Source organism: Carlito syrichta, unplaced genomic scaffold, assembly GCF_000164805.1.
Source record: "Carlito syrichta isolate Samal-C Ts95f unplaced genomic scaffold, Tarsius_syrichta-2.0.1 Scaffold311715, whole genome shotgun sequence".
Classification (NCBI taxonomy): Eukaryota; Metazoa; Chordata; class Mammalia; order Primates; family Tarsiidae; genus Carlito; species Carlito syrichta.
Genome location: NW_007255811.1, coordinates 32,555 through 50,530, shown reverse-complemented (window position 1 = coordinate 50,530; position 17,976 = coordinate 32,555). Strand labels below are relative to the sequence as shown.

The 17,976-nt window shown below is 45.5% G+C and overlaps 1 protein-coding gene across 3 annotated transcripts in view; it reads left to right on the top strand.

Annotated features, from left to right (window-relative positions):
* The window catches only part of CUNH10orf76 (chromosome unknown C10orf76 homolog), a 192,328-nt gene that overhangs the window by 143,000 nt on the left and 31,352 nt on the right, over positions 1 to 17,976 (top strand). For all 3 annotated transcript variants that reach the window (XM_021718019.1, XM_021718018.1, XM_008068973.1), the window contains one exon: positions 8,960 to 9,038. In XM_021718019.1, coding sequence (XP_021573694.1) covers positions 8,960 to 9,038 — 79 coding nt within the window. The remainder of the gene's footprint in view (positions 1 to 8,959; positions 9,039 to 17,976) is intronic.

Sequence of the window (17,976 nt, the reverse complement as noted above, 5' to 3'; positions counted from 1 at the left end):
TTAGATTACTTTAGTAAGTGCCAGAAAGCTTTCCTCTCCTCATGGTGTGACTTAAAAGGAAGAAAAGCTTTACTGTCGTCAGTGACAACTTTTGTTCCTTCTTTGGAGGACAGCTGTTCATGTCTGAGCTGCCTTTTCTCTTGGGATGGGGATAAAATAGTTTTATTGTTATTTTCATACTTTGAGAGAATAGCTGGTGATCATGGGTTACCAGAAGCAAAGGCTCACTTTTGGTGAGTCTTGACAAAATTTTCCTAGACTTTCATTTATTTTTCATTTCAGTTTTTAAAATTGAATAGTGTTCCAGGCATTTTGCTAAAGGCTTGGATATATATTGGTGAACAAAATAGATTTGATCTCTGCTATCAGGGAGGTTTTAGTCCCAGTTTTGGGAAAGCTGGTGCTTTGGTTAGAAATTAGATTCTCTTCTCTCACTAAATTCTACCTTAGTGGATAGACTTCTTTCCTTCCCCTTGGGCCTTACCACCTGCGTTTCTTTAAATACTCCTCCTAGTCCTCGATGGTTGACTCTCTCTGAATCATGTGGGCAGCTGAAACTGCCATTCAAAAGCATGGTCAAGGGTGTTATATAAGAGAAGCTTTCTTCTCACCCACCAGTTCTATCCCCAGCGTTCTGTTCCAGCAGCCAAAAGTTGACATCCTTTGCCAGATGCAGAGCTTTTCCTTTAAGGATACTGTGTGCATTGCCAGGAGTTGAACTCTTCTCACCTCCAGGCCAGGCCGGTCCTCCCTCCACAAGTGCCTTCCAGTGCTGGTCTCCCTGGCCAGCTCTGCTGCCTTTTGTGGTATTGTGCCACGGAGCCTCTCTCCATAAGCTCCTGAAACTCCATCTGCTGTAATTTGCATAACAGTCAGTGGCCCAGTGAGCTCTTTTTCCTCCTGCTACCAGCACTGCTGGCATATGCAAGCTTCAGACAAGTTCTCTTGGTGAGTGAATCACCCTGGGATCTGTGAATTCCATGTGGAATTGGTTGGGGAAAGCAGCTTGCTGAAGACCTGCTGAGGTCAAGGAGGCCTTAGTCATTCACACATGATGCAATGCATCCATTTAAAGTATGCAGTTTGCTGGGTTTTGGGGTTTTTTTTTTAGCATAATCACAAGGTTGTGCAACCATCACTACATTCCAATTTTACACTATTTTGTGCCCCCCCCGGGAGAAATCCTGTACCCAATAGCGGTCATCCACTAACCCTCCTTCCAGCCCTAAGCAGCCACTAATCTACTGTCTATCACTGCCAATTTGTCTACTCTAGACCTTTCCTATAATGGAATCATACATCATAACATACCATTTTCAAAGTTTATCCACGTGTCAGTGTTTCATTCTTTATTATGACTGGCTAATATTCCATTATAGCTACACCACGTTTGGTTCATCCATTTCTCAATTGACAGACATTTGAGCTGTTTCCATGTTTGGGCTATTATGAATAATGCTGTTGTGAGCCTTCGGGTACAAGCTTTTGTGTGAACTATGTTTTTACTTGCGGGGGATATACCTAAGAGCGAAGGGTCTGGGTCTGATGGTAACTCTGTGTAACATTTGAGGAACTGCTGAGCCAGTTCCAAAGTGTCTGCACTATCTTACAGTCCCACCAGCAATGTTTGGGTATTCTAGTTTCTTCATATCCCTGCCAACAACACCTGTTGTCTTTTAAATGATCACTATCCTAGTGGGTGTGAAGTGGTATCTCATTGTGGTTTTGATTTGCATTTCCTAATGACGAATGGTGTTGAGCATCTTTTCATGTCCATTCAAGTCCTCTGCTCTTTTAAATTGGATTTAATCATTTTTTTGTTTGTTTTTATTGTTGAACTGACTATAAGAGTTCTTTATGTATTCTGAATACATATTTATCAGATATATGATTTAGAAATATTTTCTCCCATTCTGTGGATTGTCATTTTACTTTCTTAGTGGCATTGTTTGCAGCAAAAAAGTTTTTAAACTTGACGAAGTCCAAATTGATCTACCTTTTTTTTTTGGTCACTTGTGCCTCTGATCTCATTTCTAAGAAATCATTGCCTAACCCAAGGCCATAAAGGTTTACTCCTGTGTTTTCTTCTAAGGCTGTTATAGTTTTAGATCTTATGTTTAGATCTGTGGACCATTTTAAGTTAGTTTTTGTGTATGGTGTAAGGAAGGGTTCCAGCTTCGTTCTTGCATGTGGAGATCTGGTTATCCTAGCATCGTTTGTTGAAGACTGCTTTTTCCCCAGTTAACTATCTCTCCACCTTTGTTGAAGGGAAGCCTTACTCCTTTCATAATGGCTATGTTCTCATGTTCATTGTCCACTCAAATCTTCCTTTTCTTCCTTACAAGTCCCCTCTTCCAAATTACTCTGTGGCATAAAAGCTTTTGACTGGTGTAAGCTAGGTATTTACTACTTGAAGGACTGAGAGGAGATGAAAACCAATCTCGAGATGCCAAATAAAAGTGAAAGAAAGGAGCCTGTTCCCTTGCTGTGTGTGGAACCTCTGCAGTGCTGCCCACCCGGTTTGTTCATTGTTTTTGGTTAGTATGTGTGTCTTCTCTAAGCCACAGCCCACCCAAAAACCCCTGCAGGATCTCTTCTTACTAAAGCCTGTGTCTCTCGCTTAATAAAGGCCAAAGAGCCAGTTCCACTCTGCCTGAGAAGCTTATAACCTGTGTGGCTACTTTTGTGACATTTGTGACTGGAATTTTGAAGTATAGGAACCTCAAAATGAGCCTCTTCAAGAAGGGAAGGAAACAGTAGCACAATGTAAAGGGTACAGAGAGAAAGTCATTGCAGAACTTGAAGCATACTTACCAGCTTTGCTGCTTTGCGAAAGACTGCCACTGGCTTGGGACTTGCTTTGCCGGAATGTCCGGGTTCCTATTTGGAGAGTAGAATGTGTATTAGTCTGCTCAGGCTGTCACAAGAAAGTACCACAGACTAGGTGGCTCAGACAACACAAATGTCTTTTCTCACAGTTCTGGAGGCTTGAAGTCCCAGACCAAGGTCCCGCAGGGTCAGTTTGGTGAGAGCTCTCAGCCTGGCTACAGACAGCTGCTTCCTTGCTGTGTGCTCATGTGACACAGTGAGCTCTCTACTGTCTCTCTGTATAAGGACACCAATCTTACTGGATCCAGGGCCCCAGCCTTATGGCCTCATATGACCTGAATTAACTTTCGTGAGGGTTGGGCCTACCACGTACGACTCTGCAGGGACACAAGCATCAGTTCATAATAACCTGATGTGGACTTGGTAGGGATGTCCTAGCCCAGCCTGTCACAACCTCCTGCCCCGAAGGACTGCTCTCCCTGGTCTCTTCAGTTACCGTATTTCCTTACTCAGCCTCCTGTCCCACCACACTAGTCAGGGCAAGGAAGTCGTGTCCCTTGTGCAGCATTCATTTTCTTGAGGGTGGTGGATTGGATGGAATGTCTGGAGAGAGAATTAAACTTTTATTTTGTTCATCTGTCTTTGGACAGAAAGAAAAAAAACATTTCTTCTTTGCTGAAAGACTTAACTTTTATTTTATTTATTTTATTTGTCGCTTAGGCTGGAGTGCAGTAGCTCAATCATAGCTACCGCAACCTCGACCTGTGGGATTCAGGCGATCCTTCCACCTCAGCCTTCCAAGTAGCTGGGGCTACAGGCATGTGCCACTATGCCTGGCTAATTTTTTAATTTTATTATAGAGATGAGGTATCGCCATGTTGCCCAGACTGGTCTTGAACTCCTGGACTCAGGTGATCCTCTCACCTCATCCTCCCAAAGTACTGGGGTTACAGGTATGAGTCACTGTGCTTGTCCTGGAAGACTCATATTTTAGACTTTATCGCTGGTTAGTTGCTACTTGTCAGTTGAAATGGGAAAGAACTACTGTTGGGGAGCTCCTTCCCCAGTGCTTAGAAGAGACAGCAGCAAAGCCTTTGGAGGTGCAGTCAGTGGGAAGGAAGCCTGAAGGAGAGAGAGAAGACTCCTTCTGCCAGACATCTGGTTCCTTGTCATTTTCCTGCCAGTTGAGCCTGAGTCCTCTTCTCGGACTAGATGTGATATCGAGGTGTCATAATCTGGATGAGCTGGTCTTGCCTCCACACTTCCTGGGAGGGAGGGGCTGAGTCTTCAGTCACTGTAAAGTCTTCAGTCACTGACCACTCAGTTTGGGCTGACTGAGCTTGGTTTTAGCATTCTGCCATTTCAGGACAGATTTCCCTTTCTTTCTTTTTTTTTTTTTTTTGAGTTGGAGTCTCACTCTGTCACCCAGACTGGAGTGCAGTGACTCCTGGCCACCGCAGCCTCGACCTGCTGGTCTCCAGCGATCCTTCTGCCTTATCCTTCCAAGTAGCCAGAAGTACAGGTGCGCGCTACCACATCTGGCTAATTTTTGATTTATTATGAGGTCTCGCCAAGTTGCCCAGGCGGGTCTCAAGCCAGCGGGCTCAGGCGATCCACTCACCTCGGCCTCTCAAAGCAGATTTCCCTTTCAATAGTACAAAGTCCTGTCAACTTCAATGAACCGCCTCCAAGCTCTCTCTGAAATTCCTTTCTTAAGAACCTAGAGTCAGCCAGTGTCAGATGATTTTCCTTACTCCTTAGGCCTAAAGCCCTGAACCTGGCATCTCAGTGGCCTCAGGTTAGTACTTAGATTTTGCAGATAACAGTCCCAAAGAAACAGCCAGAAAAGTAAGTCAGGGGCATATACTGCCTTTGCGAGTAATGAATTAGAGATTACCAACTAGATTTAGACTATTCCACCTTCCTCAGGATTCCTGGTGAGAGACCTTAATCATCTGCTTAGATCTGAAGTTCTGAGATGAGAATGCCACAGGGCAGTTTGGAAGATGATTTAATCATTTCAAATATACATTTCTAGAGTAGAAAATCTGCATATCCTCACGATATCTTGGCCTAAACAGTATCAGCATATATGCCCTGCGATATTAAGAGCAGGCCATCGGCCGGGCTCAGTGGCTCAGCCTGTAATCCCAGCACTTTGGGAGACTGAGGCAAGTGAATTGCCTGAGCCCGAGGGTTCGAGACCAACCTGGGCAACCTGGCGAGACCTCGTCTCCACAATAAACTTTTTAAAAAAAAGAATTAGCCGGGCGTGGCAGCACGCATCTGTAGTTCTGGCTGCTTAGAAGGCTGAAATGGAAGGATCGCCAGAGCCCAGCAGGTCGACACTGTGTTGGCCGTCAACGTACCACTGTACTCCAGCCTGGGCAAAGGAGTGAGACTCCAATTAAAAAAAAAAAAGCAGGCCATCCACAGAACCAGTGGACCCCTGGCTGGTGTGATGGTGAGAAGGGAAGGAAACACCTGTCCTTTTTCAAGATAATACCTTCCAGGTTTCCTTTCTTCCCCTTACTCTGTCCCTTTCCATGCTTCCTCCTTCCCAGCCTGTTTTCCCTCTTCTCTTTTCTCCTTCTTTCTCCCTCCTCTTTGTTTTTTCTCTTCCTTGCTTACTTTCCTGATGAGAGAACTCCTCAGGTAGAAAGGGACAGAAATACAACATCCCCAGTGATTCCATGCCCAGGAATTATTTCACTGTCCAACCTCACTAGCTCCTCTGCATTGTTCTGGGGGCTGCTCTCTTTTCTCCAAGCCTAGGCAATAAAGAAAGGACCATAGTTCAACTGAGACAGAATTTTTTTTTCAAACATTTTTCTTTTTTTCAGTAGGAGTCTCATTCTGTCACCCAGGCTGGAGTGCAGTGGCATGCCCACGGCCACCACAGCCTCGACTTGCTGGGCTCAAGTGATTCTTCTACCTCAGACTTCATAGTAGCTGGAACCACAGATGCACGCCACCACGCCAGGCTAGTTTTTTTATTTATTGTAGAGATAAGGTCTCGCCAAGTTGCCCAGGCTGGTCTCGAACCCCTGGGCTCAAGCAATCCTCTTGCCTCTTCCTCCCAAAGTGTTGGGATTACAAGTGTGAGACACTGCACCTGGCCAAACATTTTTCAAAATACTTTGTCTCACAAATTTAAGGAACACCTGGGGGGGACAGGGGGATAAAACCTATAAAAGCATGAAATGGATACATTTACAGAGGCAGCTTATTTTTCTTAAGTTAACTGAGGTCTGTGGGTAGATTGATTTGACTACTGTAATTCCTTTCCTTCATTTCTGTTTTTCTTGGTTGTTAGACTCTGTGACACAGACTTTACTCTGCTTTGACTTTAAGTGGGTCCTGCTGCTGGGTTGGTCAGATTCTCAGTTCCTCTCTAAAACCTGCCCTGTCTTCTCATTGGGTTTAGACTCCTGGTTTTTCTTTCTGTGTATGGGCTGTGGGCATCCCTGCCAATATCCTTGCACCTCACCCTCTGAGTGAGAAAAATATTTGACCCCCACTTGCCCACAAAATTCTTTCTCTCCTTGGATTTAGACCAAGCCACAACCTTAACTTGCAGATATTATATCTGTGCCTTTTGGTAATCTCTGGAAAAATAAGTTATCAGAATTCTTCTCTTGTTCCTGATCCATTTTTTTCCTGTTTGATTTATTCATTTTTTGAATATTTATTGAGTACCACCTGTGTACTAAGCATTATGCTAGATGTTTGACATTGCTTTCTGGGTTTTAGATGATATTATTTGAATGCTATATACTTATATAACTTGTGTAAATATTACAAGGACCCTCTAAGATTTAATCCTCTTTCATCAAACATTTATTGTGTGTCTACAGTAGACTATTCCCAGGTGCTATGCTAGGTACTGAGGTAAGTATTATTATTTCTACTTTTTTCCTCTGGTGTGATACGTAGCTTGACAAAAATCAGTCAGAAGAACAAGTGATCGAATCATAATTCCAAACCATGATTTTTTGTTTTCAAGTTTTTGGCTTATACTCTTATTACCTGAATTAGTTTGTTTAAATGATTCTATTATTCTGTACTGTTAAGAAGCTGTAAAAGAAAATGTTGATTTGCCATGCTTTTTCATACATGGTTTTTTTTTGAGTTGGAGTCTCACTCTGTCGCCCAGACTGGAGTGCAGTGGCCGCTCCCGGCCACCGCAGCCTCGACCTGCTGGGCTCCGGCGATCCTTCCACCTCAGCCTTCCAAGTAGCCAGAATTACAGGAATGCGCTACCACGCCCAGCTGATTTTTTGTAGAGATGAGGTCTCGCTGCCCAGGCGGGTCTCGAACCCGCGGGCTCAGGCAATCCACTCACCTCAGCCTCCCAAAGGCGTAGGATTACAGGCTGAGCCACCAAGCCCGGCATACATGTTTTAATAAACTTTTTATTTTGGAATAATTTCAGATTTATAAAAAAAGTGCAAAGATAATTCACAGAGTTCCTGTGTGTCCTAAGCCTAGTTTCTCCTCATGTTACATCATCATGGTATATTTATGAACCCTAAGAAACTGGCATTAATACATTGCTACTAATAAACTCTATATTTTACTTAGATTTAATCAGTTTATCCATTTATGTCCACTTTCTGTTCTAACATCCAACCCAGAGCACCACACTGCATTTAGTTGTGGTGTCTCCCAGTGTCCTGTAATCAGCAACAACATCTCGAGTCTTTTTTCTCATGACCTTTACAGTCTTAAGGAATACTGGTCAGGTATCCTGTAGAATGTCTCCATTCTGGGTTGTCTGACATTTTTTTTGTGATTAGCCTGGGATTATGGGTTTTTAGAAGACTACAACAGAGGTAAAGCACCCTTCTCATCAGATCATATCAGGGGTTACATGATATCCACATGGTATCACTGGCAATGTTAGGCTTCATCATTTGGTTAAGGTAGTGTTTGCCAAGTTTCTTTACTGTAAAGGTACTGTTTTTCCTGTTTGCTACTCTATTCTTTGGCAATAAGTCACTAAATATAGCCTGTCCTTGGTGAGTGTGGGAATTTAACATAATTTCCTGTAGGGAGGAGTATCTACACATATTATTTGAAATTGCTCTGTAAGAAAGATCTGTCTTTTCTTCCCACTTATATCAGTATGGGCTAGTGTTAAGACATGATCTAAAACCTGTGTTCTTTCTGCTACACCAGGCAAGAAATGAAAAGGACCTATAAGGCCGGTCGCAGTGGCTCACGCCTATAATCCCAGCACTTTGGGAGGCCGAGGTGAGGGGATTGCCTGAGCCCACGGGTTTGAGACCCGCCTGGGCAACTTAGCAAGACCTCATCTCCACAATAAATCAAAAAATTAGCCGATTGTGGTGGCGCACACCTATAGTTCCGGCTACTTGAAAGGTTGAGCCAGCAGGATTGCCCAAACCCAGCAGGTTGAGGCTATGGTGGCCATGAGTGTGCCACTGCCCTCCAGCCTGGGTGACAGAATGAGGCTCCAATTCAAAAAAAAGAAAGAAAGAAAAGGGCCTATACCAAGGCATTGGTCTCAGGAAGATGTATTTATTTCAGATTTTGGAGATCTTTAAGAGGTAGATTTGGTAAGATTTGGTGACCTTGGATGTGAGCAAGTGATGGAGGGGGGAGTGTTTGAAAATGATGCTCAGATGTTGGTTTGAACAGCTGGAAATAAAACTTGGGTTTGAAACCATTTCCTCACAAGTGTGAAGGTTGCTCTGGGCTTTGTCGAAGCCCTGCCTCTCCAGAGACTGTATTAGCCACTTGTGGGCCCAGTTTACCGAGTGCTCTGTTCTGCCTAATCAGAGAAGACTGCTTTCACACCAGGGACCCCTAGTGGACAGCCCTCTGGGTTTTGAAGGAGTTGGTCTTTTTTGTTTGGTCAGTTCGTTTGCAGGGCAGAGCTGCTTGATTCTGTTCTCTGCCTAATACATTATTAAACCCTTCCTGTTTCAGAGCTGTCAGTTCACTCCCACTTGTGAAGTCCTCGTGTTCAGTAAGGGGACAGTTACCCTGTCGCAGTCATTCCCATGCTCTCCTACTCTAAGCCACAGGGCACTCAGTCCTTAATTGTAACAAATGTATCCTGTCTTCCATCTGGTACTATAGTAACGTTGTTTCTTCGTTTCAGAGCCATCATCAACCACTTTAACCCCAAAATTGAATCCTATGCTGCTGTGAATCACATATCCCAACTGTCGGAGGAGCAGGTAAGCCACTACCCTCCCCAGAGTGACCTAGTGGGTGGTTAGGATCAAGCAGTTGCCTCCTCCTGGTGGTGGGGGGATTCTGTGACTTGACTTCCGGCGGGGGTGGCAAGGGCCCGGCTGCTGAGAGGAATCAACATGGGATTGGCTGATAATACTGTAATAGAGTCATGCCTTCTGCCTTTGTGCCATCTGAAGGGTTTGCTTAATTGTATGGAAGATATGTAGGTGAGAATCTGGTGAACTGCTGTTTTAGAGTGGGTGTGATAAGGCATTTCTTCTTAATTTTAGCCAGAGAAGCCAGCCTGGTGGTGTATCCCGTAGTCCCAGCTACTCGTGAGACTGAGGTGGGAGGATAGCTTGAGGTCAGGAGGTTGAGGATGCAGTGAGCCGGGATTGTGCCACTGCACGCCAGCCTGGGCAGCAGAGTGAGATACTGACTCAAAAAAATTTTTTTTTTTTTTTTTTTTTAGTCAGAGAGTCATTTTGATTTTGAGAATTAGAAACGAATTAAATTGTCCGTTAGAAAATCCTGAGTTCAGCTTAGTTTGAAGCTCTTTGGCTCAGTAACACGTGAGCCCTCAGTGAGACAGATTTTCCTCAGTGACTGGGTCCCTTTGCCTTGAGTAGTCACTTCTGAGGAGGTTTTCTGTGGTATTTTCTGGGTTGGAGGTGCAGATAGCCTGGTGTGTTTGTTTTCCTTGAGTCTGGCCTGATTTCTCCTTCTCCCACTCTGCTTTGCATTACATAAAAGCACAGATGGGACGTTAGCATGGCATGGGTTTGAACTTGGTGCTTCAGAATGAGACTCTGGAGTTCTGTTTTTAAAGCGCAAGATAAGACATCCTATTCACACGACTCCCATTCCTCTGCACCCTGCTCCTCAAGCCAGTGAGAAGCCCCCAGGTGTGCTGCTCTCCCCCTCTCCCCAGTGCATCAGTCACCCCTCCTGGAGCGTCTCATTGGCACAGCAGCCAGCTCCGGCAGGACCATGTGTTCCGTTCACCCAGGGAGGCACCCAGAAAGCCTTTCTCCCAACAGACAAGCTTCTCAGTATTCCCACCAGCGGCTTTTCTCAGCCAGATGGAGAGGACTCTGTTAGCCCATCAGTTGTTCCCTTTGACATATTTGTTCTCTTTTGTGAGGCCAGCTGCGAGAATCCGCCCTTACATGTAAAACTGCTTTTATAAAGGACTTTCATGTTCTTTTTTCCTCTCTGCCTGTGGTGCAGTCCTGAATGCTGTTCTTTGATGCTGGTATCTGCAAGGTGCTTTGTGTTGCCACCTTTTTCCAGTTCAGATCCATTTTACTCTATCATGTTTATGCAAAATAATTCAACATCTTGAGTTTTGTACTGCGAGAGAAGTACCACAGTGAGCTCTGGTTAGTCTAAAAGCTTTAAAAAAAAAAAGATACATTTGCACTGTCAAGCACGTGCAGCATTCATCTCCAGCAGCTTGGGAAGGTCAAACTGAAATCTTTCTCCAGCAGTAGCAACCACAGACCAATAATAAAGATGCTCTCTGGCAATCTGGAAAAAGATGATTAGCAAGCACGTGTCCTCAGCCTCCTCCAACTTATTTCAAAGTTAAATGAAGTGGGGAAAGTGCCTCTCAATGGAGTCCACACGCTGGTGATGAGGCCGATGAGACGATGTCTTTAAGAGCAATAGCTCCTGACAAGAATGGGGAAAGGGTGGCAATTCCTAAGGCATATCATATGGTCAGTAATTAAGTATCCGCTGCTATAATGCAAGATGTGGTACTAGGTAGTGGGGGTCATGATGAATAATCTACGTGTAGATTGAATAATGTGAGTATAGATCCCTGCTCTCCTGGAGTTTTTTTGTATGCTCGTTACTTTCCTCCATCATGCTTGCTGGAGGGGTTGGGGAGTGTGATACTATTCTGGAACGCTTTTCAAAACTACCCTCAAAATAGTCTTCACTTCTCCGTCCTGACCAACTTTGAAGGGTGCTGAATGACGTGACAGCATTCCAGTGTACTTGGTTTATCCTCAGCACTCAGATTAGAGGTATTCACTACCTCCTTAATCTCCGGCATGTGTTAGAGCAGTTCTTCACTTAGGAACGCTAATGTTAATGTCACTTAACGTAAGTGTATTCACAGCTTTCCACAAAGCTAGCTCAGGATACAGTAGGGCCCCTGCAGTTGTTAGCAGCAGACTGAGGAGGAGAAAAAAGTCAAGAACTTAATCCTCCACAGATTCGAAAATACTCCTAAAATAAACTCTAAAGACCACAGATAGATAGGTGTTAACTGGAACTTGTAGCACTTAGTAAATTAGCAGATGAGACAGGGCTCTTTGCTAGAGCTGCTTGCTCAGTCTGCCATTTTCTTCTGGCAAGAGATTTGTGAATTCTTAGATTCTGATTACTCCAGCTACCATTCCAGCCTCTGTTTGGGGCATTTCAAGGTGATGCTTGTACATCCATTATCGCATATTAAACAAAACCAACCTTTCACACTGGGGTTTCTTTTCAAAAATCCAGAAGATAGATGACATTTTTCTGTTAATTCTCACTGGCTTCATGGAGGGCAGAGCCTCAATGTAACTGAATGGGCATGTATTTTCTAGCATAATAAACTGCATGTATTTTTATAGTGTATATGTAGATGTTATATTTGGGATTAATTGTGAAGTTTCTTCATTTTGACCACTTTGTGTGTGGGGGGGTAGAGTATACACAGCGTACAATTTACCATTTTCGCTATCTGTAAGTGTCCAGCTCAGTGACATTAAGTACATTCACGCTGTTGTACAACCATCACCACTACCCATCTCCAAAACTTTGTCATTATTCTATGCAGAAACCCTGTACCCATCAAACAATAGCTCCTCATTCCTCCTGCCCTCAGCCCTTGTGACCACTATCTATGAATTTGATTGTTCTAGGTACCTTAATGGAACCAATGGAACTTAATATTTGAACTTTTGTGCCTCACTTATTTCATTTAGCATCATGTATTCAAGGTCCATTCATGTAGCATTTATTAGAATTTTATTCCTTTTTAAGACTGAATAATATTCCATTGTATATATTCTATTTATGCATTTATCCATCAATGGACATTTGGGTTGTTTCCACCTTTTGGCTATTGTGAATAATGTTGCTGTTAAACATTGGTGTACAAATATGTGTTGGACTCCCTGCTCTCAATTTTTTTGTGTATATACTAAAAAGTAGATTTGCTAGATCATATGATAATTCTGTATTTAACATTCTGAGGAACTTCCAGACAATTTCTCAAAGTGGCCACACCATTTTTCATTCCAATTTCTCTACATCCTTGCCAACACTTGTTTTCTGTTTTGTTTCGTTTATGAATGGCCATCCTGGCCAGGCAAGGTGGCTCATGCCTGTAATCCTAGCACTTTGGGAAGCCAAGGCAGGAGGATTGCTTGAGCCCAGGAGTTCAAGAGCAGCCTGGGCAATATAGCAAGACTCTGTCTCTACAAAAAAATTAGCTGGGTGTGACGCATATCTGTAATCCCAGCTATTCAGGAGGCTGAGGCAGAAGGATTGCCTAAGCCCAGATGTTTGAGACTGCAGTGAGCCTTGATTGTACCACTGTACTCTAGCCTGGGCGACAGAATGAGACTCCAACTCGGGGGGGTGCCTAATGGATGTGAAGTAGTACTGTATCTGGTGGTTTTGATTTGCATTTCCCTAATGATATGTTGATATATTGAACATATTTTCATGTGCTTATTGGCCACTTGTATATCTTCTTTGGAAAAATGACCATTCAAGCCCTTTCCCCATTTTTAAATAAGATAGTTTTGTTGTTGTTCTTAGGAATTCTCTGCATGCTCTGAATATTAACTTCTCATTAGATATGTGATTTGCAAATATTTTCTCTGATTCTGTGGGTTGCCTTTTTTCACTCTGTTGATAGTATCCTTTTTGCATAAGACTTTTTTTTTTTTTTTTTTGAGTTGGAGTCTCACTCTGTCACCCAGGCTGGAGCACAGTGGCACACTCATGGCTGTCCTAGCACCGACCTGCTGGGTTCGGGCGATCCTTCTGGCTCAGCCTTCCAAGTAGCCAGAACTACAGGTGTGTGCTACTATGGCCGGCTAATTTTTGATTTATTGTAGAGACGAGCTCTCGCCATGTTGCCCTGGTAGGTCTCGAACCCATGGGCCTAGGCAATCCTCTCGCCTCAGCCTCCCAAAGTGCTGGGATTATAGGCTGAGCCACCGAGCCCAGCCTGCACAAACTTTTTGATGAAGTCCAGCTTGTCTATTTTGTTGTTGTTGCCTGCACTTTTGGTGCTATATTCATATCTGCCAAAGCCAGTGTCATGAAGCTTTTCTCCTGTTTTCTTTCAAGAGTTTACTTTTAGCTCTTATATTTAGGTCTTTAATACATTTTGAGTTAACTTTTGTATGTGGTATTAGGTAAGAACATTTTGACTTCTTTTTGTATTTGAAGATTATGAGGAAGATGCAACTTGCTTTTCCAAGAACGATGAAACTACCCCCAGTTTATTTCCTACTGGGTTTGGCTTGTTTCTAGTACATCTTTTAAAATTGTCCTTCAAAGCCACGCGTGGTGGCTCACAGCTATAATCCCAGCACTTTGGGAGGCTGAGGCAAGAGGATTGCCTGAGCCCAGGAGTTCAAGACCAGCCTGGGCAACTTGGTGAGACCTCGTCCCTACAATAAATCAAAACTTAGCCGGGCATGGTGGTGTGAACCTGTGGTTTCAGCTACTTGGAAGGCTGAGACGAAAGGATCACCTGAGCCCTGCAGGTCGAGGCTGCCGTGGTCATGAGCAGTATGCCACAGCACTCCAGCCTGGCCGACAGAGTGAGACTCTGACTCAAACAAAACAAAACGAATAAAATTGTCCTTCACAAGCCAGGCTCAGTGGCTCAGCCTGTAATCCTGCGCCTTTGGGAGGCTGAGGTGAGTGGATTGCCGGGTTCGAGACCCGCCTGGGCAACTTGGCGAGACCTCATCTCTACAATAAATCAAAAATGAGCCGGGCTTGGTAGCACTTGCCTGTAGTTCCAGCTACTTGGAATGCTGAGGCGGAAGGATCGCCGGAGCCCAGCAGGTTGAGGCTGCGGTGGCCGGGAGCGGCCGCTGCACTCCAGTCTGGGTGACAGAGTGAGACTCCGCCTCACAAAAAAAAAAAATTGTCCTTCAGGCCCCTTGCCCGCCCTCAAATAAGATTTAACTCCTTTCTCCGGAGTGGCTTGCTGACAAGCGTTTATCCTACCTTGATGTGTGATGGGGCCTAATGGGCAAGTCCATCTTTTTTTATAGTGTGGTAAAAGAAACGCATACCAACTGGGCTTGGTGGCTCAGCCTGTAATCCCAGCACTTTGGGAGACCGAGGCGAGTGGATTGCCTGAGCCTGCGGGTTCGAGACCCACCCGGACAACTTGGCGAGACTTCATCTCTACAATAAATCAGAAACTAGCCGGGTGTGGTAGTATACGCCTGTAGTTCCAGCTACTTGGAAGGCTGAGGCAGAAGGATCACCGGAGCCCAGCAGGTCGAGGCTGCGGTGGCCGGGAACGGCCACTGCACTCCAGTCTGGGCGACAGAGTGAGACTCCAACTCAAAAAAAAAAAAAGAAAAGAAACACATACCAAAACTTACTGTTTTAAAGTGTATGGTATAGTATACTTAAAAATGTCTCCATTGCTGTGCCGTAGATCTCCAGAACTTTTTTTTTTTGAGTCAGAGTTTCACTCTGTCACCCAGACTGAAGGGCAGTGGCACGCTCCCGTCCACTGCAGTCTCGACCTTCTGGGCTCCGGCAATCCTTCCGCCTCAGCTTTCCAAGTAGCTGGAACTACAGGCGTGCGCGACCATGCCCGGCTGGTTTCTGATTTACTTGTAGAGACTAAGTCTCGCCAAATTGCCTAGGCGGGTCTCAAACCCACAGGCTCAGGCAATCCACTCTCCTCGGCCTCCCAAAGTGCTGGGATAATAGGGGCGAGCCACTGCGCCTGGCTTCTTAACTTTTTCATCAGAATTGAAACTCTGTGTCCATTGAACAACACCTCCCCTTCCACAGCCCGTTTCCCTCTGCCCAGGCCCGTTTGTTTCCCTCTGCCCAGGCGACCACGAATCTACTTCTAAGAAGGAACAGATGTATCTTGACATTGTTGTTCCTTTCAACCAAGGGACCCAGGCGCTTGCTAAATATTTCTCTACATACTAATTTAGGAATTTTCTGGGAAGATCAGAAAGACATTCTGCTGGCATTCCCATATGTCATAAGACAATAGGACAGATTCCTACATTTTCAACATTAGGAGTTTTGATGGGGTTTTACCTCCCACCATTTCTTTAAGTTTCCTCTCACTAGGGATTTGGATTTTGGATTCAGAGGAGGCTTGTATAAGGTTGTTTATTATAACATGTGTTTTCCTTTTTTATGTGTGTGAGTCGGAGTCTCACTCTGTTACCCAGGCTAGGGTGCAGTGGCATGCTCACAGCCACCGCAGCCTCAACCTGCTGGGCTCAGGTGATCCTTCTGCCTCAGCCTTCCAAGTAGCTGGAACTACAGACATGTGCTACCACACCCAACTAATTTTTTGATATATTGTAGAGACAAAGTTTCACCAACTTGCCCAGACTGGTCTTGAACCCCTGGACTCAGGCAGTCTTCTCACATCAGCCTCCCAAAGTGCTGGAATTACAGGCTTGAGCCACTGTGCCTGGCTAGTTCTCACGGTTTTTGAAGGGTAACAGTCAGCTGTCCCAGGCCAGGCCTTGTGGCCCCTCCAGCTCCAGCACTAGTGCACACTGACTTGAGAAGGGTGACTAAGAAGGGCTGGGAAGCAGTGTGGCAGGAGGTGAATGTGGCTCACTTTCCCAGGGAATCGCCCGTTTTCCCTAGGGAAGCTTTGTCTCAAAGAGGGCAGTTGAGGCCTCTGAGCAGCCCACTCTGAGAACTCCTGTGATGTTTTCTCACCATCAAACCGGGCCGAACCGTCATGTAAGGCAGCCTTGCCAGAGACACATGCTGAATAGCTGAGATTTAAGGCTCCTACGATAGCCATAACTCAGTTTCCTGCACTTGGCATCTAGTTTCCCACAATAGCCTGAAGTCTTGCACTGCCTTTCTGTAGCCATGAGTGACGGTTGCTGTGGGAACGCTCGCTGGGTGTGAGCACGTGGCACATGCGTCGACCGTCTGACCCTGCCTTCTGTGCTGCCTTTGTGTCAATTCTGGCGTTTCTGTTGACTTGTTTGGCAGGGAAAGGTTTGGTATGAGTTGTTTGCTCACGGGATCCACTGCCACCAGAAAGACAGAGTCAGAGGGCAGCGGGGAAGGGGGCAGGGGCTCTACAAGCTGCTTGTCCTCAGTGCTCAACGTGAGGTTTTCCAGGGCATCCTGGGGAGGCGCCCACAAGAGGGTCGGCTGAGTGACCACGTGCTGCCAGGGTGACCACTCCCTAATGTGAGCTGGGAGCTAGGCTGCTCTTCCAGAGGCCCTAGACAAGGGAGGATGTATTTGGGCTTTAAAACAGACACAGACAGGTAAAAGGAAAGGAGCAGCTAGTCATATTGAGCTGGGCACTTTTCTATGGGCGGTTTATGTCATTCTTGTGTCAACTATTTGGGGCAGGTGTAATTATCATTTCATAAGTGAGGACACTAAAGAAACGGAGTGATTTGTTCAGGGTCGCGCAGCTGTTAGTGGTGAGGCCGGATGTGAACCTGGGTCTTTCTGACCCCAGTGGCCGAGCCTTTTCAGTTTATCAGGCTGGGGCCTCTGTGACCCCTGAGTCAATCAAATAATCTGAAGGAAAAGGTAAACCGGGATAGGAAGGTAGGGGAGAGCGAAGACAACAGGGCTTATTCCTGGAGGGCGGTGAAAGGTCCTGGGTTGGGAGGGGGCCGTTCAGTTAAAGGCAAAAGGTACTGCAGAGGGGTCTGGGGAGCTTGCCTGCCTCTGGGCAGAAACCAGAGTAGAAGCCGGGATCTGTGGCTCAGCCTGTAATCCCGTGCTTTGGAAGGCTGAGGTGAGTGGATGGCCTGAGTCCGTGGGTTCGAGACCCGCCTGGGCAACTTGGTGAGACCTCGTCTCTACAATAAATCAAAAAATTAGCTGGGCGTGGTAGCGTGCGCCTGTAGTTCCAGCCACTTAGAATGCTGAGGTGGAGGGATTGCCGGAGCCCAGCAGGTCGAGGTTTCAGCAGCCGGGAGCGGCCACTGCACTCCAGTCTGGGCAACAGAGTGAGACTCTAACTCAAAAAAAAAAAAAAAGAAACCGAGCTGGGCTCGGTGGCTCAGTCTGTAATCCTGTGCCTTTGGGAGACTGAGGTGAGTGGTTTGCCTGAGCCCACGGGTTTGAGACCTGCCTGGGTACAGCCGGGCGTGATAGTGCATGCCTGTAATTTCGGCTACTTGGAAGGCTGAGGCGGAAGGATTGCCGGAGCCCAGCAGGTCGAGGCTGCGGTGGCCGGGAGCGGCCACTGCATTCCAGTCTGGGCGACTGAGTGAGACTCCAACTCAAAAAAAAAAAAAAAAAGAAACTGGAGTAGAGGACCCTGGCACAGCATGACAACTTTATAAATGAGAGTGTCTCAGGAATGTCACTGTGACAAATAAAACCTTTTCTACACACCAAAGGGACATGGTGATTTTTTTTTTTCAATGTTGGATTTTTTTTATTTTTTAGAGACAAGGTCTTGCTCCATCCCCCAGCTCAAGCTTCGAACTCCTGGGCTGGATCCTCCCAAAGCACTGGGATTGCAGACGTGAGCCACTGTGCCCAGCTGAAAATGTTTTTATTTACTTATTTCAAGAGCTAATATATGGTTCAAAATCTAAAAGGTAGCACACTAAATTTTAATTAAAGTAATAGTTCCATTTAAAAAAAAGTTTAGGCTGGGCTCGGTGCCTCAGCCTGTAATCCCAGCACTTTGGGAGGCCGAGGTGAGTGGAT